Below are 25,741 nucleotides of genomic sequence, written 5' to 3' on the forward strand. Positions count from 1 at the left end.
CCTCTTAAGACTTAGTTGAGGTATAAATATCCCAGAGTGGGTCAGGTCGTTATTAGTTGTCTTTGAATACAGATCAGGGAAAAACACCAAAATGTGGCGCTGGATAGTTTTTGCCTATTTCATTATCGAAGCTTCAGCGGGTATTCCCTATCTGATTAGATCAGATTTGAAGAAAAATCAACAATTTTTTATTCGTTATTACAGGAACATGCAAATTGGCCTTTATGTCAACTGCTCCTGGAGTTTTCACCAGAAAAGTCGGTTCTAACAATATCATCTTGAGTGCCGCAGATGGTAAGGTATCCTGGGATGACAACCTACTAATCAATGCATATTGCAGAAACGGCTTCACGTAAGGACATTTTTCATTTTTTTGGTGTTTGATTTCACACTCACTTACTGAAACGAAACTATCATAACTTGATATCTTTTTATCATCTCTAGGGGCTATTCGTATTACACATCAACACCGGAAAAAAATCTGATCCTGTCATGCTCTGGCTCGACCGTCTACTACCAGACATCAGAGTCCGATTCAAAGAATGAAGTTCGCTCAGGATACATGTCCTGTCAGACTGAATCCACATATTATGAAGCCACCATCAGTGCATGTAAGGAATACGGACTTGCGTATGGATTATTTGTTGGGAAACAACCCGTCATCCTTGCTGATGTTTGTTATAATTTGAACACAATGAGGACTCAGTTTGTTCACTACGTAGCTGGACCACGTTCATCAGTCCTTGAGGTTCAGAGCACATTCAATCCATCAAATACAACAATTGCATCCAATGCCTCAGTCAATGTACTTTTCGATTCTGGGGCTATCAAAAAGGAGTAAGTAATCAGATTACCTTTCACATTGAAGATGTTGCGACGAAAGGAAATGACTCACAATTTAGACTCAATTAATTAATAAACAATGTAATTACAGAAACAATTCACTGGTAAAAACCGTCCACGATGAAATTCCCTTCTACGCTGAAATTGTACAATACCAACTGGAAGAACTAATTCCTCTGGATAAGTCAGTCGGCATTCTAAGTCCCTACACAGATGATTTCATTAACACCAACACAATTGCCTGGTGGAAACCTTTGAAATTTGGTAACTGGGAATTAGTGCAGGAAGCCATTGCCCAAGTTTCAATGAGTTCATCCTACGACGTATTTGCTGGAACATCGGGAGCTGTGATGTATCCTTTGAACAACAGATGCTCATTGAGTGACAAACTGACATATCGAATGGATCAGTATCTTCGAAATGTACCCTTGTATGTTTGGAATTACGTAAAATCAAGGGATGATAAAACAGATAAAGGAATTATTATCATCGGCGTGAATTCTCCGTTCTTTGAAAGCGGGAATAAAAGTGATATTCCTTGTGGAGACATCTGCGACAACATTCCGTGGCTCAGCAGCTTGAAAAATGTCCGGAAAATGCCATCGCTTGGATATGTATTTTGCTGCAAACCAGGAACTATAAAATTGGAAAACTTTCCAGATTTGTAAATCAAGTTAGTATGTAGAATGATTTGTGAAGCAATTTCTATTAAAGGAAAATATCTTAAAATGACAGCAAAAAGGCATTTTTTACCCCAGCTATTATTATTATTCTATTAAGGGAAGTTGCACTGCGTCCTTGCTGTTACTTTTTACTGTTTTTGTTATGGGTGGAGGTGGAAATTTTATCCTCACGGGACCACCGTGAAGTATTACTTCGCGAAGAGGGTTCTGCTTCACACCAGTGCAACTAAGTCGCGCGTCCGTAGCACTTTTCGAGCTCGTTCCAGTTCCTTCAGCTTCTCCTGCGTTACAGTAACTGTTCCGCTTATCGTACTCCAGTTTGCCATGGACCTCAGCATCTCCTCGACGAAATTATGGGGTCTACTTCCTGTATCCACTGTGTCCCGTAAGGAACTTCATTAGGTGGTAATTTAATTCTCCATGCTTGCGCTCGACCCATCTCTCAATACACAAGATCAGGGTATGGGCGCAGCGGCGCTTTTCGGAATTATCCCACCGTTGCTGCCATCTCCTTCCTAGGGGCTTTTAGGAAGCCCGCAGTCATTTCGGCCGGATTCACCGTCCTTCTCCGGTAGAAACGGTGTGCCTCATTCGTCAAAAGATCCAAGGGAATCATTCCCGCGATGACACACGCTGCCTCACTTGATACCGTTCTATGTCCACTGCACACCCTCAGCGCGATTGGGCGATATGCCAAACTTATCCTTCGTTGGTTCGCTGTGTTATCCCGTGCGTATGCGTTTAGCAGGATGGATTTTACTACCACTGCGATAAGTAGCCGGCGACTAGATTTTGGCCCTCCAATATTTGACATCATCCTTGCTAGAGATGAACTAGCCTTTGCTACCTCTTCGCGAGCATAGTCCAGGTGCGGTATCTAACAGTCGATTTTGGAACAACCTCGTGATTACCAACGTGATTACCTGAGTCTAGACTCAGATTCTCCACTTATTCTGGTGGGAATCAATCCAATTGGGAGCCAGTCCTTAATGGACGAGCCAAAGCAGGCCCCTTTCTGTCAGCACTCCTAACCCCAGGCTCCATTCAACGCCACCTACTGGGGCGAAAGTCTTGCCCATGGGTAAGTACCTGTCCGCGGACAGCAAATGGCCTTTGGGCAAACCGCCTTCGGGCAAATCGCCTCCGGGCCAACCGCCTATGTTTAAACCGCCTCCAAGAGCTGTGCCAAGGTTGAGGGGAAAGGAGCGTTCGGGGCACCTGCGGCTAAGGGAAAACAGAAGCGGTAGCGGTCCTCGGACGATCCTAACTCTTTTACACAAAAGGCAACAAAGAGGGCTTGGCCGGCAACGGCTAGGCCTTCATTTGCAGCCAAGGCTATCGACGACTCTAATCCATCCGATTACGATGCCGAGCAGTGCGAAGAGCTTAAGAGGAAACTCCTCCTAGCTGTAAGGACTGCATCCTCGACAGGCATTAAGCTTTGCTTTGAGTTGGTAGGTGTGTACCGTAAAATGTTACGGCTAAACTTTCCCGAAGAAAACACGAACGAGTGGCTCAGGCAGTACTGCTCCTTCCTCAATAAAGTGTGGGAGGGTGCGCGACTAACCTTGTTGGTTGTTGGCGGGGTAGTCAGAGGCCTAAACTTCCAACATGCTGACCTGTTGTATACCATTGGAAGCGATCGACCCCGTTCTTGCATGATAATCTCAAAAGACTTTCAGGCTAATTTGGTTAACGTCCTATGTTATGACGACACCACATCGGCTAATCTAACCATAAAAAATCAACAGGGAAGTAAAGAGATACTATGGTGCTCTGCATATTTTCCCTATGACGCAGAAGACGTTCCCAGTGGAAAATTCTTCAGAACTATCCAATATGCCAAAATTGAAGGCATGGGGGTAATAGCAGGATGTGATGACAACGCTTACCACATATGCTGGAGAAGTTTGAACATCAATGCAAGAGGATCGACACTACTGGATATCTAGTAGGAACCGATTTGCATATCCTTAATTTGGGTAATGAACTCTCGAACTCTGGCATCTTCTGACATCGCGGCGAACATCAAACGATATCACACTCTCGGATCATTGACGTATTGATTTCGTAATGGGCATGGACCCACCTCCACCCACTCCATTTCGGAATCCCTGGAAGACAGATTGGGTGCCTGAGTCACGATCTCTTTGAAGCGAATCAAATCAATTGTTTGAATTGAGAAGACAACCCAGATAATCACAACTAGCATGAGAGAAGCTTCCGAAAAAAGCTGTCCGCTCCAGATGCCAAAGAAGGGTAAAACTCGGATTTGGCTAAACAGAGGAGAACGACAAGGATGTGTCTCAATCGTGCTCTGAAGTGTGATTCAGGTGCTAGCTAGAATCGCTTTAAAGAGGCACAGAAGGCCTTAAAGAAGAGCAGAAGATTGGCTAAACGATCAACATGGAGACGCTTTTGCGAAGAGACTAACTCTCCTGAGGTAACCTCAAAGCTGGAGCGGATTCTGGTTAAAGTACGTTCGGCTACGCTGGTTTAATTATGTTCACAAAACGGGAGGTACACAGAAAGGGATGAAGAAACGGCAAACCATTTGCTTGAAGTGCACTTCCCAGGCAGCATCCGAAGCTAATCGAAGGAATGGATGCCCTGCGTCTACATATTCGAAATATATATCATGTATGGCTAGCACACGCTTATATTCCAATTAACTGGCGTGATGTGAGGTTGATATTTTGAGTTTCCCTATCACCTACAAAAATATAAAAATCTTCCGACCGATCAGTCTAACGTCCTTTCTACTAAAAGGACTAGGAAGGCTTGTAGATTGGTTCAGTAGGGATACATACATTCCTAAGTGGCCACTTCACCATAGGCAACACGCATACCAGAGAGGCAAATCCACGGAGACAGCATCCCATGAACTCACCGCAAAAAAGGCAATGTCCGAAAAAAAATACGCCTTAGGCACATTCAAGGATGTCGAAGGTGCTTTCAATTATGCCCCATTCGCGGCAATTTGTGATGCGGGCAAGACAGCGTGAAATCGAACCGCTGCTAATCAGTTGGATCCTTAACATGCTGGAGTGGAGAAAAATTCACATATTGGTCGACCAGAAGTCTATTGAAGCAGGATGTCTTATAGGCTGCCCACAGCGAGGGGTTCTCTCCTTCCCCTTATGGGTCCTGGTAATGGATTCCTTGCTATGGCTCCTGGATAAGTAAATTAATAATTACCGGCAAGTTTGCGGACACATTATGTGACCGCTTGAATGCAACTCTGCATGAAATCCACAATTGGTGCCTCCGCAATGGACTCACGGCGAGCGCTAGAAAGACTGGAATAGTTATGCACACTAGGAACGTCAGCTGTAGCAGTTATACGCTACCCACCTTAGCAAGGGTGGAAATCCAGGTAGCACAAACAGTCAAGTATTTAGGAGTACATTTCGACTCCAAGTTAACGTGGAAGCACCATATCAAGGGACAATATCAGAAATCCCGCTGATTGCTCTGGTGCTGTAGGAATGCGATAGGTAAGACCTGAGGACTTTCACCAAAACGGATATGCTAGATGCATACGTCCATAATAAAACCCATTTTGATGTAAGCATGCATCGTCTGGTGGCCGAGACTGAACTTTGCAAATAGCAGGAAGCTGCTAATTCAGAGGCTTGGTTGCCTTACTACGCCGACTGCAGCACTTGAAGCTATCCTAAATCTACCCTCATTTACCTGGAGGTGAAACGGAAAACAGCCAATGACGTATAGAGACTCGATACCATTGAGGCGTGGAAAGGCGGCGAATCATACGGTCATGTGTCTGTCGGGAAATCCCTCGACAAACATCCAGTACATTTGATGGCGGCCGATCATATGGTTTCCAAATTTGTCTTTGAAAAGATATACACTGTCGTAATCACCAAAAGAGAAGAATGATCGATAAATGGTCATAAGTTTTTTCAGACTACAAACTTGATAATCTTCACCGACGAGTCAGTTATGGAGGGTGGATCGGACGCAAGGGTATTCTTGAGGAATCCGATTATGGAGCTGGCCAAACCCCTCAGAAAAATGTCGACCATATTTCACGAGGAGATATAGACCATTTCATGGGAAGCAGAAGAATGCCTGCGACAAAAATGGAGGGGTTGCACTATTTGAATCTGTTCCGACAGTCAGCCGACATTATCAGCACTAAACAGCAAGGACATGTCTAGCCAGTTGGTGTGGAGTTGTCATCAAGTGCTGCTGAAACTTGCCCGACTGAACGAAACATTCCTGATGTGGCTGCCGCGGCACTCAAACATCGCTGGTAATGAGTAGGCTGACAAACTGGCTCGTCGAGGGTCCTTATCCACAATGGTGGGACCAAAACCAGCTTTCCGAATCCTGCCACCCACTGTCAAGTCTGCTCTGAAGGGTAAAATTGCAAAGATTCACGCAGCCGATTGGAGAAATTTGAACACTTGCCCGCAGCTGGAAATCCTTGTGAAAGAAACTGGGGTCACCAGAGCGGCATTTTTGTTGTCCCTTAAGAAGTGCGACATGAAAACTATAGTAGGGCTTTTAACGGGACACTGCACCTTAAACTAATATATGGGAAAGATTCGGGTGGTGGTTTCGGCTATGTGCAGCCAATGTGAGTGGAAGGAGGAGACGGCCCTGCACCTTTTATGCAGTTGCCCGGCCTCCTCAGAGCTCAAACGAAGATACCTTGTTAAGGTTTTCTTTAATGACGAATCTGCACACCCTCTGCCTATGGAGAATGTTCTCAGATTCGCTAAAACCTGCGAATCCCGTAGTCGGGAAGCATTGAATAGGCGATTTACAGGGATAGTACAATGGGCCTAACAATGGCCTGAGTGTTCGGAGCTGCGACGCCCCCAAGTTAACTAAACTAAACTATAAGAGGGAAATCGATGCCGCAATAATCGCAGTCAACAGAGGTCCTGGAAATGAAGCATCAACAAGTGATCTTCACAATCACCTGAAGAACGTTATCATAAATACGGCCACAAACAAACTTGGCCCCAGCCGCAAAAAGAGTCGGAACGGCTACTTCCACGATGAATGTAAGCTAGCAACGGAACGGAAGAATGCTGCATACCGAGTATGTTGCATTCTCAAAGAACGCGGGCACGCGCAGAGACTTATCACGAACTCCGCCGAGCGGAGAAGCGACTTCACAGACGGAAAAAGGAAGCCTGGGAGAATCAACACATCTGTGAACTAGAAAAGTACAGGGAGCAATCGCACCAGACGCGAAAGTTTTACCAACAAGTCAGTAGGGTGAAGCCTTACACACCTCGATGTTCATCCTGCCGAGACAAAGAGAGAAATCTGATTTCTGACAGAATGGGCATATTGGAGCGATGGGTTAAGTACTTTGATGAGCCACTGAACAACCAGAACATCGGCGAGTTGGAGGTCCCGCCAACTGAAGACGATGGACGAATACTGCCACCATCAAGCTTAGGAGAAACAGTCCATGCAATTCATCGGCTAAAAAATCATAAGTCGCCAGGAGCCGATGGAATTACAGCCGAATTGGTTAAATATGGAGGCGACCAGTTATACCAAGTGGTTTATCAACTTGTGCTCAAAGTATGGGACAGCGATTCAATGCCTGACGATTAGCAACGAGGCATTATCTGTCTCAAGCATAAAAAGGGAGAGATCACACAGTGCAGCAATTATAGAGGTATCACGTAGCTGAGTACCATCTATAAAATATTGTCCGCTATCTGCTAAATCTGTTGGAATATGGACATCAGTTGCGCCATCTATTCATCGACATTAAAGCCGCCTATGATAGCATAGGCAGGGCCATGAGAGAATTTGGTATCCCGATGAAATTGATAAGACTGACTGGGCTGACCCTGACCAATGTGCGAGGTCAGATAAAAGCAGCAGGATCACTTTCAAGACCATTCGACATCAACAACGGTCCACAACAAGGGGATGCCCTATCATACGTCCTCTTCAAGCTGGCTCTTGAGAAAGTGATCGGTGATGCTGAGGTAAATGCAAGAGGTACGATCCTCTTTAAGTCCACCCAACTACTGGCCTACGCTGACGATATCGACATCATGGGAAGAACAACCGGAGACTTACAAACTGCCTTCATCCAGACCGAGCAGGCGGCGCGAGATCTTGGGCTGCACAGCAATGAAGGCAAGACAAAGTATATGGTGGCGACGTCACCACCGAAAACCAACCAACTAACAACATCAAATCGCACTGGTCAAACGGGAAGGATAAAGATAGGAGACTACAACTTTCAGACCGGTGATAATTTCTCCTATCTAGGGTCTAAAATCACAGCCGATAACAGCTATGATGATGAAATTCGCACACGGTTGTTGGCAGCCAACAGAGATTATTTCAGCTTACAAAAACTGTTCCGCCTGAAACATCTTACCATAGGGTCAAATCTCCTACTAGACAAGACAATGGTCTTGCCAGTCTTCATGTTCTCCTCGGAGATTTGGGTTTTTAGCAAGAAAAATTGCGAACTCTTGGCCGCGTTCGAGAGAAGAATCCTCCAAAGAATTTTTGGTCCCCTACATGAGGATGGACGATTCCGTAGCCTACATAACGACGAAATCAATGAGCCGATACCATGACCGTCCGGTTGTGGATAAAATCCGGCTCAATAAGTTACGGTGGGCGGGTCACTTAATCCGTATGGATGAGGATGATCCCACCCGGAAAGTCTATAGGGGCAATATCTACGATAGGAAAAGAAGACGAGGCAGACCCTGAGATGGAGCGATGGCGTAAGTCAGGACGCCAGACTGCATTTAGGGATATCGAATTGGTGGACCTTGGCGCGAAGCCGGGATGTCTGGAGTTCCTTATTAAGGCAGGCCTAGACCGGATACCGGTTGTTGCACCTTTGATGATGATGATGATGAGAGGGGGTAGGTTGTCATAGGCCTTACAATTGCAGTGTATATCCAAAGTAGTATCTTCTGCAAATCATTCATCATAACCATTCGCAGCTTTCCGACAATTGCTTCTGACATGCGTTTTCCAGAGTAATTTTTTTGTCTAGTGTAATTCCCAAATATTTGGCCTCTGTTTCTCGTCTCAGCTCCATGTCATGTAACTTAGTCTACTATCTATATTAACTATATCTTCTACAACGATGACTTCAGCTGTTTCTACTTTTCCTTCTGCTAACGCCTACTTAACCAATCTCGGTGATTCAGTACATCACTAAATGCTTTTTGTAATGTGTTTGCCAACGCTGGGTCTACAAAATGATCTCTGCTACGTATTCCCGCCGATATAGGAATTCGTTCGACAAGACTTTGGCTTCTGAAAATGCGCTTCCAACTGTCTAGCCTCAAAATCTTCTCAGGAGTCTGTGCAACAGACTTGCCTTTCAATTTGAGTGGATTTCATCTGCAATGCCTTTCGACATCAGGGTTGCTTGAACTGGCTCTGGATATTTGACTCAGCGGCGCCTATGCGACGAGTGACGTTCCACCGCGTATCCGATCCTGTCTCGCTCCACTGCCCCTTCAACGAAACAATATCTGCAGCCCCCTCAGCCCATCACGAATCGAAATACAGCCGCCCCCCTTTTGACATCGTTCCCGTCGTTAACGAAGCTCCACTTCCACCGTTGCTTTACACCCTGGCACTTCATCCACTCATGCCACTGGCTCCGGGTTCAAGGTGGCCTCCCACCTAAACAGCTATTTATCTCCAGACTAGCGTTCGCAGCTTCTACCGCCGATGTACTGGAGCATATAAAGAGTAAACGGGTTCCTCTCTTCTCTGTCTTGCGTCAAACTGATGAAACACAGCAGCACCGGCCGAATGATCGCGTCTTTCAAGGTCACTTATCCTTCCGAATTCGATGTCAACGGCAATCCCTCTTTCTGGCCTGAAGGTGTGTTTATCGAGCCATACAAGCGCAAAATTTTGCGGGCAAATTTCAGGACAATCCGTTGTTGGTCTTTTTCTACTTCTTCAGGCAGTCCTTGTATGGCTGCCAGTATTCATGCCTGTAGCAGATGTTGAAGATCTCTCTGAGGCTTTCATTCCACCACAGTGGCGGTGTTCTCTTGTTGTATTTAGCAGGGCACGAGGCTTTAAAAGCGGTATCGAATGACATTTCCAGAGCCTCGACCTTTTGCCAATTTGTGCACCGGAGGATTTGTTCTTGATAATCAAACTTACTCCAATCGATTGTCCTGAGATCTTTGAAAGGTTTGGAGACCTCTGCGGCGAGATCTAGCCTCAAAAGTATCCAACTATGATTTGAGATGGATCTGTGGTCAGACAGTCTCCATGTCATCCCATTGTCGGGGTTATATCAAGGACCTCGTCGCAACTGTCATAGTTCTTTGAGCTGGGAAAATGAGGGGTAGCTGTACTGCTCCTGTTACACACCGATAGATTTGTACTAAGAATAAAATCAAAGAATGACTCACGATTTTCGTTGATTTCTGAGTTGCCCCAAAGCGTATGGCTTGCATTTGTGTCGCAGCTTATCAAAAGATTGGCCTTCTTGGTTGTTATGATGGTCGTCAAATATTGTCATTCTTCTGGCGGAGCCCATCGGACGTGACCAATGTAAGCCGAGGAAATATGCTTGTTCTCTGCTCCCGCCTGTTCCAGTCTGACCACAACTAGGTTACTCGAATTCAGGTCTGTCCGGATCAGCGTCCCCTGTGCTGTGGAATAAATTATAATATTTGCTTTGGAGTCCTTTGATGGTTCGGTCGCCTCCGATCCAGGGCTTCTGTACTAGTGCGACGTCGATATCTTCCTCTAGGAGGAAGACAATCAGGTTACTCAAGGCGCACTTCGAGTGCCGCAGATTAATCTGCGTTACCCTCAGCATAATCTGCTGGAACCAAATCTGGGGATGGATCCCGTGAATTTGTCTTTGGCTCGATGACAATTTCTAACAGTCTGGCCTCAGCCCTGATCCACACCCCCCGCGCAAATTTGCCGCTAGCGGAATTGTCATCTGCCAGTGTCACAAGTAAGTTGCTCCTGGCCACGTCGCTGAAAGGTTTCGCAGATCGTGGCTTTTCGGGTGGCTGTTGAAGTTTACCTATCTGCAGAGGCTGCTTAGCGTCCGCGCTCTTACACGCTCTGCTCCGCTTTTATTTTTGTTCGAACTCATCTTGAGATCGATTGCGTTTGAGAACGATGGGCTTCGCCTTCTGCTCGTCTGCTAGGCGTTTGCTGTTATATTCCTCAGCAATCGCTCGGTATTTAGCGAGATGCTTGTCATCTCGCTCGTCGAGAGTACCGGCCATCTCATTTTTAGCAATCCTACTGAGAATATACATGCCCTCCTGGTACTGAGCAGAACTCCAGTGAACCGTCGCTTCTTGGCTTGTTTCCGGCGGACGACGTTCTTGTCGGTCTTTACTTTTAAGGGCTCCCCCGACGTCGACGGTTTTTGGTTAGGAGTATTATGACTAGCACTCGCTACACCCAGCTTGACAATAGTAGATTTCAAGCTTCACTAGTCCGTCTGCCGCCTCGCTCCGGGAGGTCTTTGCGGGTGGTTTCAGCACAGCGGTGCTACGGTTGACACCAATTGTACTGGACTCAACGGCTACTGCCTCCTGGCTGGATACCAGCAGTTCGTCTTCCGATGGTGTACCTGGCATCACCACCTCTTCTTCTATCGTTGGTTTACTGGTTTTGTTTTTAATTGAGTCCATGTCTTATTTGAAACTGAAGGTGTCCAAGGAATTCAGAGTTCGCATACTAAAGTCCAAGCTCTCCATTGGCCACCTGTCATCGGCGTATCCTTGTCCACCTTGACTTAGATTCCTATTATCACCTTCTCCGGGGTAGAGAGGACGATCGCCGGATTGTTCTTCAACTGGTGTGGTGTCCGAGGGGGAGGAAAGAATTGTTGACACCAGATGCCAGGTTGGAAGACTTGGAAGTAAGGAATATTATAAAGTTTCTGTGGGGTTGATAGGTATCCTATAAACAGCAAAGAGGCTCAATAGGCCTCGGGCGAGTTCCGTTGAAAATATTATTTGTCAATTCATAAAATGACAGATAGTTTTAGGTGTAAAGTTGCCTTGCTGAAAGATACTGAAATTGAACGACCCAATGGTATTCAGTTAATTTATAACAGCCAAGTAGGCCTTATCAATACAGCAATGTTGATAGAATAATCTAACTGACCACAAATGTTTTCCTATGGTTACGTCCATAGATAATTTCCGGTAAGATAAAAGCTAAATCGAAGCATAAACCAATAAATTCATTGCGATTACCTTTTTGTTATCATATTGTATGCCAAACTGTAACTAACTCATGATAAATGATTTGAGTATAAATATTGGAAGTCAACTGAGCTTCGCCCCTCAGTAGGTGTACGACGTTTCGGCTTAATTAAAACCTGGAAACATGTGGAAGTTGATATTTGCAGCATTTTCGTTAATCAGTTCTGCAACAGGTAATTCTCTTTTCGGGTTGCAGACAATGTAGATGTAGAAGTTTCATTCCACCGCAGCAATATGTCCCTTACTGTTCGATCCAAATCATCCGGGGCTATTCACCAGACAATTCGGGTCACTTAGGCTCATTTTGAGTTTAAACGGTAACCAGGTATCATTCGAGGATAACACGGAGATTACTGGCTTTTGTTCCGGTGGATTCAGGTGCGTATGCAAAACTTTTATGCACCCAATAGTATTTTCATCCCTCATACACCATCAAGTTTTTTTCAATAGGTTGAGAGACCAAACTGATCCTTGACGTCCAAGTGTGCCAAAAATATCCTACTTCACTTTCCTTATTTTTCAGCGGCTACTCATACTATCAATCTAATCTGCTGGAAGAGATCACCTTTAAGTGTTCCGGTAACAACATACTCTATCGAACTTCGGGAAGCTCGGCATACCAAACATTCAATAATGCCGGAACCCTTACGTGTTCCTCCAGCTCGACGTTCTACGAAACATCAGTACCTCAATGTGAAGCCTACGGTTTGGCGTATGGACTTTTCGTTGAAAATCAGACCTTCGTCTTCGCCGACCTCTGCTTTGATCTAAACAAAATGCAGACGCAATTCGTTCACTACATAGCTGGGACGCGTACTTTGTTCGTCGAAAGTCAAGCTGATTTAAATCCTGTAAACATTAGTGCTTCCGCTGCAAATGTGTCCTTTTACAATCATCAGGAGCAAAAGTAAGGATATTTTCACCTCAAAATTGTGAAAGTTTCTCCAGATAAAAACGTTAATTCAATCTTTATCTTTGAAACAGCCAACTCAACTTGAGAGTTGCCGTCAACCATTCCATCCCAAACTATGCCTCAATTGCCGAATTCCAACTGGATGGATTGGTATCACTAAGGCCATTCCTAGGTGTCCTAGGTCCGTACAGTAAAGACTTCAGCAATTCAAGTATGATCGCTTGGTGGAAAAATCTGAGACTCGGAAATTGGAAGTTAATTGAGGAAACCATCGCCAATATTGCAACCGATAAATTTTACGATGTTTATGCTGGGACATCTGGAGTTGTGACCTATCCCCTCTCTGGAAATTGCATGGTGCAGGAAGAGTTAACTTTTAAGGAGGACCAATTCGTCCGTCAAGTGCCATTGTACGTGTGGAACTATGTAAAGCAGAGAGATAATGATACTGACCCTGGTGTTGTTATAATTGGAGTCAACTCACCCTTCTTTGAGGGCGGACAAGTCCTCTGCAAAGACATGTGCAATAAAATTTCGTGGCTTGACAGTTTGAAGAATGTTCGAAAAATTTTATCGCTGGGTTATATTTTCTGTTGCAAGCCGTCTGACGTGAAGGATAAATTGGATAATCTTGGGTATTTGATATGAGTTGTGAATAATATTTTAGCGTGGGAAGTGTTTTAATAAACGCTCGGTACAAACTTATTATTGTTTTCTTCAAAAAGGTAAAATCGACTCCTTGATTATGAGGGATCAAGGAAGCCCTGGTGGTCAAAGGGTAGTATAGGTCCAAGGGCGAAACCAATGAAAAACTTCAGACGAAGAAGAATGAAGGCGCGTCTCCCTCGTCAAAAAACGGGGCAAATTGTATCAAGTGGTCCTCCAGATTGGGGGTTAAATAAGGCTGAGAAACCTATATGGAAAACAACCTGTTACGAAGCCATAAAAGGGGCCTCGGACTAGACTGTCTACAAAACGATAACGGAATAACGATTTGGCCATTTTCTCATAGAACATGCGCTCTCTGTACAGAGATGGAACTAGCCGATACCCTGTCCAAATATAGGGCTGATGTAACAGCGTTGCAGGAGATGCGTTGGGCAGGGACTGGTTTTCTGGAGAAGAGTCGCTACACTATATATTATACTAGCCATCCAGTTAACCATGTGCTCGGAGTAGGACTCTTAGTTAGACAAAAAATGAAACCTGCTGTTATCAAAAACATAAGCGGGCTACTTTCCACCAAATTGACCACGAGCTGGGCCTGAGATGACGAAGGCTTACGAGCTGTGCCAAGTCAAGGAGAATTTGGCCCGCTTATAACGATCACGAGAGCTCCTGTACCAGACGCGTGTTAATGCATTCAAGAGGGGTATGACGTTGCTGAGTACCATCTATGAGATATTCTTCACTATCTTGCTGGACCGGATAGCCCCATACGTTCAGAACATCATTGGCCCATATCAAAGAAGATTCACTCCCGGCAGCCATGAGAGAATTTGGTATCCGGACGAAATTGATGAGACTGACTAGGCCGACCCTGACCAATGTGCGAGGCCAGATAAAAGCAGCAGGATCACTCTCGAGACCATTAAACATCAACAACGGTCTAAGACAAGGGGATGCCCTATCATACGTCCTCTTTAACCTGGCCCTAGAGAAAGTGATCCGCGATGTTTAGGTAAATACGAGAGGTACGATCCTCTTTAAAACCACCCAAATACTGGTTTATACTGACGATATCGACATCATGGGAAGAACAACCCGAGATGTACAGTCTACCTTCATCCAGATCGAGCTCTCGGACTGCACAATAATGAAGGCAAGACGAAACACATATTGGCAACGTCCACGGCAAAAGCCAAAGAACAAACAACATCGGATCGCACTGGTCAAAAGAAAGCAATAAAGATAGGGGGCTACAACTCTGTGACCGTTGAAAATTCCTCCTATCTGGGGTCGTAAATTCCAGCTGATAACAGCTATGACCATGAAATCCGCGCACGGTTGCTGGCAGCCAACAGAGCCTATTTCAGTTGGCAGAAACTGTTTCGTTCGAAACGTCTCACGATAGGGTCAAAGCTCTTATTGTACAAGACAATGATCTTGCCATGTATTCCTCGAGGACTTGGGTTCTTAGCAAGAAAAATTGGCCGCATTCGAGAGAAGAATCCTCCGAAGAATTTCCGGCCTCAGCATGATGATGGACGATTCCGTAGCCTTTGTAACGACGGAATCTATTAGCGATACCATGACCGTCCGGTTATGGATAAAATCTGGTTGAATAGGTTACGGTGGGCGGGTCACTTAATCCGTATGGATGAGGATAATCCAGCCCGAAAAGTCTATAAGGACAATATCTACGATAGAAAAAGGAGACGAGGCAGACCCTGCCTGAGATGGAACGATGGTGTAGACCTGGACGCCAGATAGCTTTTCGGGATATCGATTTGGTGGACCTCGGGGTAAAACCGGGATGTCTGAAGTTCCTTATTTAGGGAGGCCTAGATCGGATATTGGTTTTTGCGCGGTCATGATGATACTTGGCACTGGGATGCTGATATCTTAACGAAGATCCGTAAAAATGAACTGATTCCTCATAACTGTCTCCGTTGATAAAATACTGGTCAGTTGCCACTATAATAAAATACTGGTCATAAGCCACTCAAGAATTGAATAAAACGATTGCGATTAGCCAAGAAGCCTACAATGATGATGCTGTGATAAACTGGACATTCGAGAGGATAACACTATTAAAAGCCGCTGTCAGGGTACAAACGTATATTTTCCCTGCCCCAGGCCGCCTTCTCTGTTCGTAGATTTCTTCGACGGATTATCAGTGGTTCTAATCGTTTTGTTCCCCTCACTTCGTTTCATCCTCTGTGACGACTTTAATCTTCGTATGCTCTCCTGGCCCATTACTATTGGCCTTACTTCCGTCCATAATAACTCCACTCACCCTTCCTTTCATTATCCACTTTCATATACACCTATGCCGCCCTCCAGTTTAATCTTTCTAGGAACCACTTAAATCGCTCTCGTGACCTTGTCCTCTTTAACTTTCCTGTGCGTTGCCTTTCCCAATCCCATCATGTCACGTTTTATGTTACCCCTGGCGGCCATCGTCCTGCTCTCGAGTTCGATGCTCAGATATCCCGACGTCACTCTCCTGTCGGGCGCAGCCTACCAAGTTCAACTTTTGTAAGGCGAACTTCGAGGGTCTCAACTCAGCCCTGGGGGGAATCAACTGGGTTCTCATCCTCTATGCTTTAACGTGTGACCAAGCACTCAACACCTTATATACCATTTTATCTGATCTTCTTCCTTGTTAAGTCCCCTCCTCTGCTAAGTGCTTGCGTCTGGTTTCTGGTTTTTTGCGTTCCTCGGTCAAATCCTTAATACGTCAGTCCAGAAACGAATATTTGACCAATGTTGACAAATCACTAAAGCGCGGAAACCTCAAACCTTTCTGGTCCCACATTCGCAACTCCCGATATCTTACCCAGCTATCCCTTCCATCCGTTAAATTCTTTTGCTCCTCAGCTAACTCCCTCCAACTATCTTGTGATTTACTTTGCCGCTACTTTTCCTCAGTCTATGTTCCCTCTCCTTCCTCGTCTTCCCTCCCGCTAGTAGAAGTAGCCTTCACCGCATCGCCTTCTATTCCCTTTCTTACTTGTCTCCTTGTCGAGTACCTCTTTGGCAAACTTGATGCCAATGTCGAACCTGACTACGATGGTCTTCTGAACCTCTTTTCGCATAAAACGGGTCAGCCCATCTCCCTTCCCGAATCCCTTATTTTCAAGAAAAGTCTCAAAGAGAATCATTTTATCGGCTTGTGGAAAGAGGCACATAAAAGTGACGATCGTACGCTTGCAGAGAATTGCTGTCCCATTTCCCCCACTCCTAATGCTCCAAAATATTGGAAGGATATGTCAGCGACTGCTTCTCCGCTTACTTTGGCCAACACATAGTGAGCGACTTTATTAAGCGTAGGTCCACTTCCTCCAACTGGCTCCATTTTGCCAACTTCGTCGCTAAACTTCTAAATTCACCGCAAGAAGTGGATACCATTTACACTGACTTCGCTAAAGCCTTTGACAATCAATCAATCACTATCAAATCTATCCAAACTCTCGGCTCTGAACGTTCCCATACTACTTATTTTATGGCTTGCCTCTTACCTATCCAACCGAACCTGCCGCGTCTTTTTTGACGGCTGCACATCCCGTTCCTTCTCCCCTTACTTTGGCGTCCCGGAAGGCCTTATTTTGGGTCCCTCGTTAATTTTTTTTATCAACGACCTCAGCCTCCCCCCACCCCTTCTTACTTGTCCCTGCTTCCTCTATGCAGATTATCTTAAGTTGTTTTCCGCTATATTGTCGCCTATGGACTGTGTTTTCCTCAAATCGAACCAAGACACTCCGTTATCGGACATTCCTTATCACACCTAAATTCAACTCAAGACCTCGGAGTCTTTTTCGACAACAAGCTCCGTTTCGACACTCATTGCTTTAAAGTCACCAATTGTCAGGCTCTATACTTTCCTCCTCCTCTGATTTTGACTCCATCCAACCCTCCTTAGCTCTCTTCAATTCCCTCTTGAAGAATATCCTCGAGTACTGCTCCGTGATCGGATCACCTTCTCGTAACTGTGATTGCCTTGCCCTTGCAAATGTGCAACGTAAAAACACATACCCCCTTCTTTTAGAAATGTTTCCTCCGTGTGGACTACCCCTCCCGCCCCCGCTTTCTGAACCTCCCCCTTCTGACATCAACGTAGATCCTATCTAGATTTATGTACATTTTTTAAACTTTGCTCGGGTTTGATGGACTGCTCCGCCGCTAACCACATCACCCGCCGCCCCGCAGTCATTTTCGACTTACCCTTCGCATAGATCGAAGTCTACTTACACTCCCCGATTCCTGGGCTTTGCCAAAGTTACAGCGCACAACAGCTTGGTCCTTTTAACTTCTCTTCTTTAAGTAGTTTTAAAGATAGGAAAGGATTGTTGCTTTCCCCTCCTCCTGAGGACAAAAAGTAATTAGAGTTTACTCTGTTTATTGTCCGTTAAATAAATAAATAAATAAGATTTTGGACCTCTCTTTTGCATTAATGATAACTTCAGCGATACCCATGCTTCTAGCTAATGGTAGCGGAACCTGTATAAAGTAGTGCCTCACAATTGTCGTCCTTTGCTATCGACATATCAACAACCGTTTTAAATACTAACTCTATAGTAGTGTCGTTTACCTTGTCGGATTTTATGGTCCCGAGTGCTAGTCAACTGCGAGAGGCAATGAATGCCGCCTTTCAGTAATAGAGGCGAAGATATTGCATTGGATCAGTGATGTAGCACGCTGTGGTGACATTCGAAATTGGGACATCCGCTATGGATATGAGATTGATTCATCGTGAAGAAATTGCCAAAGAGATGCCTTTGATGGTACGGTCATGACCGACCTGAAGGCCGACCGGAACAACGATCGCTGGGTACGTTAGGTTGTTGCACTCGGACCAAGACAATTACCGAGGAAAATGCTAAAGAATATATAAAGGGGCAAGCAGTGCAATGCAGGATAGACTGACGCGGAACATAGCTCCATGAGGCCAACCTATCTCTCTATGAGGATGAGCTGTCTCTCCTCTGGGGCGGGGTGTGGCTTTTCAGGGGCCAAGCCTCTCGTCTACAAAGACCCTTAGTGACTGGGTGATAGCCACACCCTGTACGAGGTGACCCTACATTAACAAAACGCTACGGATCTAGAATGGGGAGTCGAAAAACGCCAACTAAGGTAATTGACTGTATTCGAACGGAGCCTCACTGATAGTTGGTCGCCTCAGTGAGTAAGTTAGACCTTACCGTGCTACGGGGGGCTATGGCACGGCGGACCTCCTAGCCCCATGCTCGTAGGAATCAAATGAGTACAAAAAAAAGGAAAGAAAACGAAAACCAAACAAGCGGGGCCCCATACCGCACAAAAGCTGTTTAATCAGGCGGAGGCACATCTCTGAATTACTGAGAGGCAGGTGATTACACCCAAGAAGGTAGAAGTTGGGACGTCAAGCAGTGGATCCAAGGTTAACATTGGTATACTGCGAGGACAACAGCCAACAAACACCACTGCTCAAAGAGCAGGGACTAGCAAAAGCACGTTTGAGATAAATATAACAGACGTCAGGAAGGAGACAAGTCTCAGTGGCGCCGGTGTTAAATGGTACCTGCGCTATCTGAAGGAAGGCCTGAAACCAGAAGAGGCCCTTAAGAAGGCTCACGACAGATCTAAGCCATCTCTTCACCGGGATACGCTTTCGATCAGGCCTTATACTGGTGGACTGCGCAACGAAAGACAGCGCAGAATGGATTAGAACCATAGTTCCTAGATTGCCAGGCAGGGAAGGGGTGGAATTGTTAACATGTGCTGGGGATGACATACCAGGAGCCCACATGGTGACAGTTTTTCTGCCAAAAGCCGCGACAATAGAATGTAAGACCTTATGGGCTTCCAAATCGCGCAGAATGAAGATCTCCATATCCGACTATGGAGAGTCACGGAGTCATGGAGAGCAACGTGGAGGGCAAAGGTAAACTCCTCACGATCGGGGTAGATGATCGATCCCAATTAAACGTCGGAGTTGCCATATCAACTATCAATTTGGCAACATACCCGTGCATGTGCACAGGGAAAAGCCGAGGAAAGATACCTCGGAGGAGACACCGGGTGAAAAACATACCGAGGTTCCCGAAGGAGTCTCGAAAGCCGTAGAGGCGGAAAGGACTGGATCAACCAGGGAAGTAGACCTGCTGCCCCGTGAAAGGCAGAAGCTGGACGACCTAGACCTAAGACTCCTAGGGCTTAGGGTGGACTGCGATGCGCAGGAAAGCGCAATGTCGGAGGAGGCGGGCGACATTCAGACTGTGGAGAAGAGCTCCAAATAACAACGGAGCCAATGGCCAGCATTAAGATAGCCCAGATGAAGCTCCACCATGCGAAAGCTGCATCTGCAGTAATTGCAAGGGCAAGTTCCAAAGAGTACATTTGAATAGTGCTAGCTCAGGAGCCCTGGGTGTACCGAGGCCAGATTTGCGGTCTGCAAGGAGGAAGCATGCAAGTAATTTGGGACTCCTCTTGTGAAAAACCACGAGCTTACATAATTCTTAAACTTAATTTAAAATACATATGCCTTTCAGAGTTCTTAACCGGGGACATTGTGGCTATCCAAGTCTCATTGGAAGCCGGGAGGAGCACTCGAAAGGCAGTTGTGGCATCGGGATACTTCTCAGGAGACGAAATCCGGGCTCCACCGGATCAAGTCGCAAAACTGACGAAGTATTGGGAGAAGAGGGCGTTAACACTTCTTCTCGGCTGCGATGCCAACGCCCACCACGAAGTCTGGGGAAGCAGGGACACCAATCGTAGAGGTGAGTACCTTCTTGAATTTATTCTTAGCAATAAGTTAGAAATATACAACGTAGGGAATACTGCAACATTTGTGACCAGCACCAGACAGGAGGTATTAGATATAACTCTAGGAAATACCCTAATGAATGGGCTGGTCAGAAATTGGAGGGTGGCGGATGAATCCTCTATGTCTGATCGCAGGATAACCAGATTTGACATTGAGGGTAACTCCGAAATAGAAAGAATAATAAGGAATGCCAGGAGAACGGATGGGGAATGCGACGCAGCGCACTTGAGCAACAACATTGCCCACCTTCAAGGGGGCGGTGACTTCAGGAACGAACTGGAACTAGAAACAGCGGTGGAAAACCTGAAAACAGTCGTCATTGACGCATATGAGGTCATCTGTCCGGCTAAGACAGTTAATTCAGCAAGGAATGTACCATGGTGGAATAAGAACCAGGCCAGAATGAGAACAGAGGCAGGAAAACTCTTCAACCAGGCAAAACAAATCGGGGACTGGCAGAGGTACTAAAAAGCAACCTGACTGTATAAGGCTGTAGCCAAAGACGGGGGAATATCCTCTGTCTGTTTGAAAAAGGAAGATGGGACATTTCCCGAGAATGAGGAGGACAGGCTACACCTCCTTCTCATAACTCATTTCCCGTGGTCCTACCTGACGGTGGCAGGCGACAACATTCTGTTTGACACCCCAACACCGAATAAAAGTGGAAGGAAGGAGAGCTAGAAACTAGTTTTTGGATATCAAAGGAGCATTCGACAACACATCGCAGATAGAGATACAAGATGCCCTGATCCGCAAAGGAGTGGGAAACGCCCTGACAAAATGATAGAGAGTAGTCAAATGAAAGTACCGACAGTTAGAAATCCTATTGTCATGAACACCACTCAAGGTTGTCCACAGGGCGGGGTACTATCGTCGCTTATGTGGAGTATGGTTAGTGGACAAACTCCAGGACGTGCTAACAAATACTGGAATACAGGTCCAGGGTTACGCAGACGACATTGTTTTAATCTGTAGGGGCAAATATGAAGATACGCTGTGTGATAGAATCGAAACTGGACTAAGGGTTAGCAATGCCAGGTGCAGGAAGGTGGAACTGCGGATCAATCCATGCAAAACCACCATAGTATCATTCACTAGCAGACGAAAGCTTGATCACCTCAGAGGAATAAGGTTACATGACATGGAGGTGACACGAGAAACAGAGGTGAAATATTTGGGAATTATGCTGGACCAAAAATTACTCTGGAAGACACATGTCGTAAATGCTTATCGGAAAGCCACGAGAGCTCTAATGACTTGCAGATCCATAGCAGGAAAAAAATGGGGTTGCATCCCGAAGATACTACTTTGGATATATACTGCAATAGTAAGGCCAATGATTACCTATGGAGCGGTAATCTGGGCAGAAAAGATCGAACTCAGCAGACAAGCCAGGGAATTACATAAGCTCCAAAGGCTGGCTTGCATGTGCATCAGTGGGGCAATGAGGACATACCCAACGGCATCCCTGGAGGTCCTTCTGAGATTAACCTCTTTTCATCTGCACATACAGGTGCAGGCAAGGAGGGCAATATTCAGGATGGTCGGTAGTATGAGTGAGGCGGGGAGCTGCCTAAATCGAAGGAAGATTGATATTCTTTCTAGGTGGTATCCCGAATTACTGATACCAAGAGATAACTTGACAACGAGGTTTCACTTCGATAAGAAGTTTGAAACACGTTGAAGTAACAAGGCAAACTGGGAGAGCGTGGCTGCGACATACGGCTTAAATCAGCAACTGATTACTTGGTACACTGACGGATCCCTCACAGCAGAGAGAGCGGGTGCTGGTGTCATTGGTCCAAGGAAAATATACTTTGAGCCAATGGGTAGGTACACTAACATATTCGAAATATGCCTCCTTTAATTTGCAAAGGAATTACAGGGGGCAGAACATAGCTATTCTCCACCGATAGCCAAGCAGCGATCAAGGCACTTAGGTCCAACCAGGTGAACTCTAAACTGATATGGGAATGCCTTGAGAGACTGAATACACTCGGCTGGTCCAACAAGGTCTGGATACTCCGGGTTCCGAGCCATGCTGGGTTGGAAGGCAACGAGGCAGCGGATGAACTAGCCAAGAAGGGAGCAGGGACGCCTTTACACGGGTCAAAACCCTTCTGTAGAATCGGAAACGGTTTCGTGGCTATGAATAAGAAATAAAGAGGAACGATTGAGAGAACTATACTGGGCTGGCCTACCAGGGATGGAGCAGTCCAGGGTGCTAATTGAGGGATACGAACCCATGCGCACAAAGGATTGCTTAAACCTCACCAAAAAGAACCTTCGAATCATAGTGGGAATTCTCACTGGTCATTGTCGGCTGAACTACCACCTAGGAAAGCTAGGGATATCTACGGACACTGCCTGCAGGTTCTGTGAGGAGGAGGACGAAACCTCTATGCACGTCCTGGGACAGTGTCCGGCACTTGTGCAAAGTAGGTCGATACATCTGGGAGAACACTTAATACCAGATGCAAAGCCGAAACTTCTGGAAGTGGGGAACATACTAAAGTTCCTAACGGTTACAGGCCTGCTTGAGATACTATGATCAATGGGTACACTATAACCAGTAAAAGGGGCACAATAGTTCTTTAAGGACGCGGTGCGACTTTCCCTTAACAGAATAATAATAAAGGATTATTTGGCGTTAGCCTCATCGTTTTAACTAATCATGTTATCATTGACCTAAATGTCAAAGAAAACGGTACGATACCCTTCATATCCATACTACACCGCAAATGCCGGTTACATTGTATGGTATAATACGACTAGAATAAAAATAGTGTTCAGTTAGTCTATTCATACTTAGACCTCAAAACCACGTTGTAGGAAAATTGAAAGGTTTTCCTCAATCGGTTGCCAGTTACAATTGTGCCTGAAATGAGAAGCGACGTGTACGTGCACCTAATAGTGAATTTGCTCTGGGCAATCAGCTCATCAGCAGGTGTGTCTCATTGCTCAGCAACTAATTTAATTTCAAAATCGCAGATGCTTCCATTTTAATTTCAATCCAGAAAAGTGCGGTCTCAACTTCGATGGCAATTTTCCTGGCATATTCACGACGAAATTTGGGTCCAAGACTGTGATACTGAACCCACGAAATAATCAGGTAACTTGGGATGATCGAACTACTATAATGGCATATTGCCCAGGTGGATTCAGGTGAGCTATATTCTTATTTGAATCAATAAAGTGTGGTGTTCAAGGATCAATTTATGTATGTTCGCATGTTCGTACCTCAATTTATAAGTATAATAAATAATTATTCCATGACAGGTACTTTCGACAATACCAGGAAGAAACAGTTAGAAAACTAACATTTTCATGCTCTGACAATTCCGTATACTATAAAAAAGTGAACGATTCCGAATATTCATTCTTTGAAAACAGAGGATCAATGGCATGCCTGTCCACATCACAGTTTTTCATGACCACAACAGCAGGATGCCAAAAAGATGGATTTGTTTTTGGTTTTTCAATAGGAAAACTTCCTGTGATATTTGCTGAATTCTGCTTCGATTTGCTTCAAATGAAGACCATATTCGTGCACTATGTGGCAACGGCACGTGTTCCTTATTTGGAAAAACAACTGGCTTTGAATCCTGGCAATATAACCGGTTCAGCTGTTTTCCTTGACAGCAATTACATCGAAGAGGAGTAAGTAAACACTTTCCTTGAAAAAAACATTTTTCATTAATAAATATGGACGCAGAATGATTGTGGGTTTTGTAGAGGCCTCTCCGCTCCTTTCCTGACCAGTTCGTCCACTGCCTCATCGCCTTCCAATCCAACGTCGCCCGAAACCCAGAGCATCCAGACCTCATTGTGCGAGCCGAGCGTATTCAGTTTCTCAAGACATTCCCATACCAATTTGGGGCTCACCTGGTTAGACATAGGTACCTTGATGGCGGTCGGTCAGAATGACACTGTTCCGCCCCTTGTAGTTCCTTTGGATATTAAAGAAGACACATCTGTCTATGGCATATGTTCCCACCTTCCCGCCCGCTCCCTCTACTATGAGGGATCCATCAGTGTATCAGGCAATCATTTGCTTTAAACCGCATGTCATAGCCACACTCTCTCAGTTTGCCCTGTTATTCCAACGTGTTTCGACTTCAAACAATAATTCGAGGTATTATTACTCTGTTAAGCGAAAGTTGGACCGCGTCCTTAAAAAACTATTATGCCCTTTTTGCTGGTTATAGTGTACCTATTAATTATAATATCTCAAACAAGCCAAGGAACTTCAGCATATTTCCTACTTCCAGATCTTTCAACTTTGCATCTGGTATTAATTGTTCTCCCAGATGCCTCGACCTACTTTGCACAAGTGTCGGACACTGTCCCAGGACGTGTATAGAGGTTTTATCACACTCCGTACAAAACCTGCAGGCAGTGTCCATAGATATCCTTAGCTTCCCTAGGTGATAGTTTAGTCGACAATGACTATTGAGAATTCCCACTATGATTCGGAGGTTTTTTTGGTGAGGTTTAAGCAATATTTTGTGCGCTTGGGTTGGTATCCCCCCAATAAGCACCCCGGACTGCTCCATTCCTGGTTGGCCCGCCCAGTATAGTTCCCTCAACCGCACCTCTTAATTTCTTAATGTCCTGCTCCATCTAGACGCATCCCTACCCTCTTCTTGGCACGCCTTTCAATTCAGCATGTCCTGGAACCCAGAGTATCTAGACCTTGTTAAACGAGGCGAGCGCATTCAGTATCTCGGGCCATTCCCATATCAGTTTAGAGTTCATCTGGTTGGACCTAAGTGCCTTGATCGCTGCTTGGCTTTCGGTGAGAATAGCAATGTTCCGCCTCCTGTAGTTGCTTTGGAGATTAAAGGAGGCACATGTCGTAGATTACCGCCTGGAATATGCTAGTGTACCTACCCATTGGCTCCAAGTACATTTTCCTTGGACCAATGACAATTAGTAATTCCGGATACCTCCTTGAAAAAATATCAATCTTCCTTCGGTTTAGGTGGCTCCCTGCCTCACTGATACTTCCGGCCATCCTGAATATTGCCTTCGTTGGCTGCATCTGTATGTACAGACGGAGAGGGGTTAATCCCAGAAGGACCTCCAGGGATGACTTTGGGCATGTCCTTGTTACCCTAATGATACACAAGTAAACCATTCTTTGGAGTTTGTGTAATTCCCTGGCTTGTGTGCTGAGTTCGGTTCTTTTTGCCTAGATTACCACTCCATAGGTAATCATTGGCCTTCCTATTGCAGTATATATTCAAAGTAGTATCTTTGGGCTGCAACCGCATTTTTTTCCTGCTATGGACCTACAAGTCATCAGAATTCTCGTGGTTTTCCGACAAGTGTTTCCAACATGTGTATTCCAGAGTAATTTTTGGTCCAACATAATTCCCAAATATTTCACCTCTGTATCTCGTTTCACCTCCAGATCAAGTAACCTTACGGCTCTCAGGTGATCAAGCTTCCGTCTCGTAGTGAATGGTACAATGGTGGTTTTGCCTGGATTGATCCGCAGTTCCACCTTCAGGCATTGCTAACACTTAGTCCAGTTTGGATTCTATCACATAGGGTATCTTCATATTTGCCCCTACATATTAAAACA

The 25,741-nt window shown here is 45.4% G+C and overlaps 3 protein-coding genes across 3 annotated transcripts in view; all 3 read left to right on the forward strand.

Moving 5' to 3' along the window:
• The first annotated feature begins 50 nt into the window (after positions 1-50).
• On the forward strand, positions 51-1,563 carry LOC119660490. Its single transcript, XM_038069082.1, has 4 exons — positions 51-140; positions 205-352; positions 445-837; positions 935-1,563. Exons 1-4 carry the CDS (start codon positions 92-94, stop codon positions 1,509-1,511), a joined length of 1,167 nt encoding a protein of 388 aa, XP_037925010.1. The 5' UTR covers positions 51-91; the 3' UTR covers positions 1,512-1,563.
• Positions 1,564-11,803: 10,240 nt separating this feature from the next.
• On the forward strand, positions 11,804-13,385 carry LOC119647001. The gene is made up of 4 exons (XM_038047726.1): positions 11,804-11,940; positions 11,998-12,145; positions 12,291-12,674; positions 12,752-13,385. The coding sequence occupies exons 1-4, from the start codon at positions 11,892-11,894 to the stop codon at positions 13,326-13,328; spliced, it is 1,158 nt and encodes a 385-aa protein (XP_037903654.1). The 5' UTR covers positions 11,804-11,891; the 3' UTR covers positions 13,329-13,385.
• Positions 13,386-23,433: 10,048 nt separating this feature from the next.
• Positions 23,434-25,741, forward strand: part of LOC119661417 — a 38,767-nt gene continuing 36,459 nt past the window's right edge. The window contains exon 1 of the mRNA XM_038070757.1: positions 23,434-23,811. Coding sequence (XP_037926685.1) covers positions 23,552-23,811 — 260 coding nt within the window. The 5' untranslated portion in view covers positions 23,434-23,551. The remainder of the gene's footprint in view (positions 23,812-25,741) is intronic.

This window comes from Hermetia illucens, chromosome 1 (genome assembly GCF_905115235.1).
Source record: "Hermetia illucens chromosome 1, iHerIll2.2.curated.20191125, whole genome shotgun sequence".
Lineage (NCBI taxonomy): Eukaryota > Metazoa > Arthropoda > Insecta > Diptera > Stratiomyidae > Hermetia > Hermetia illucens.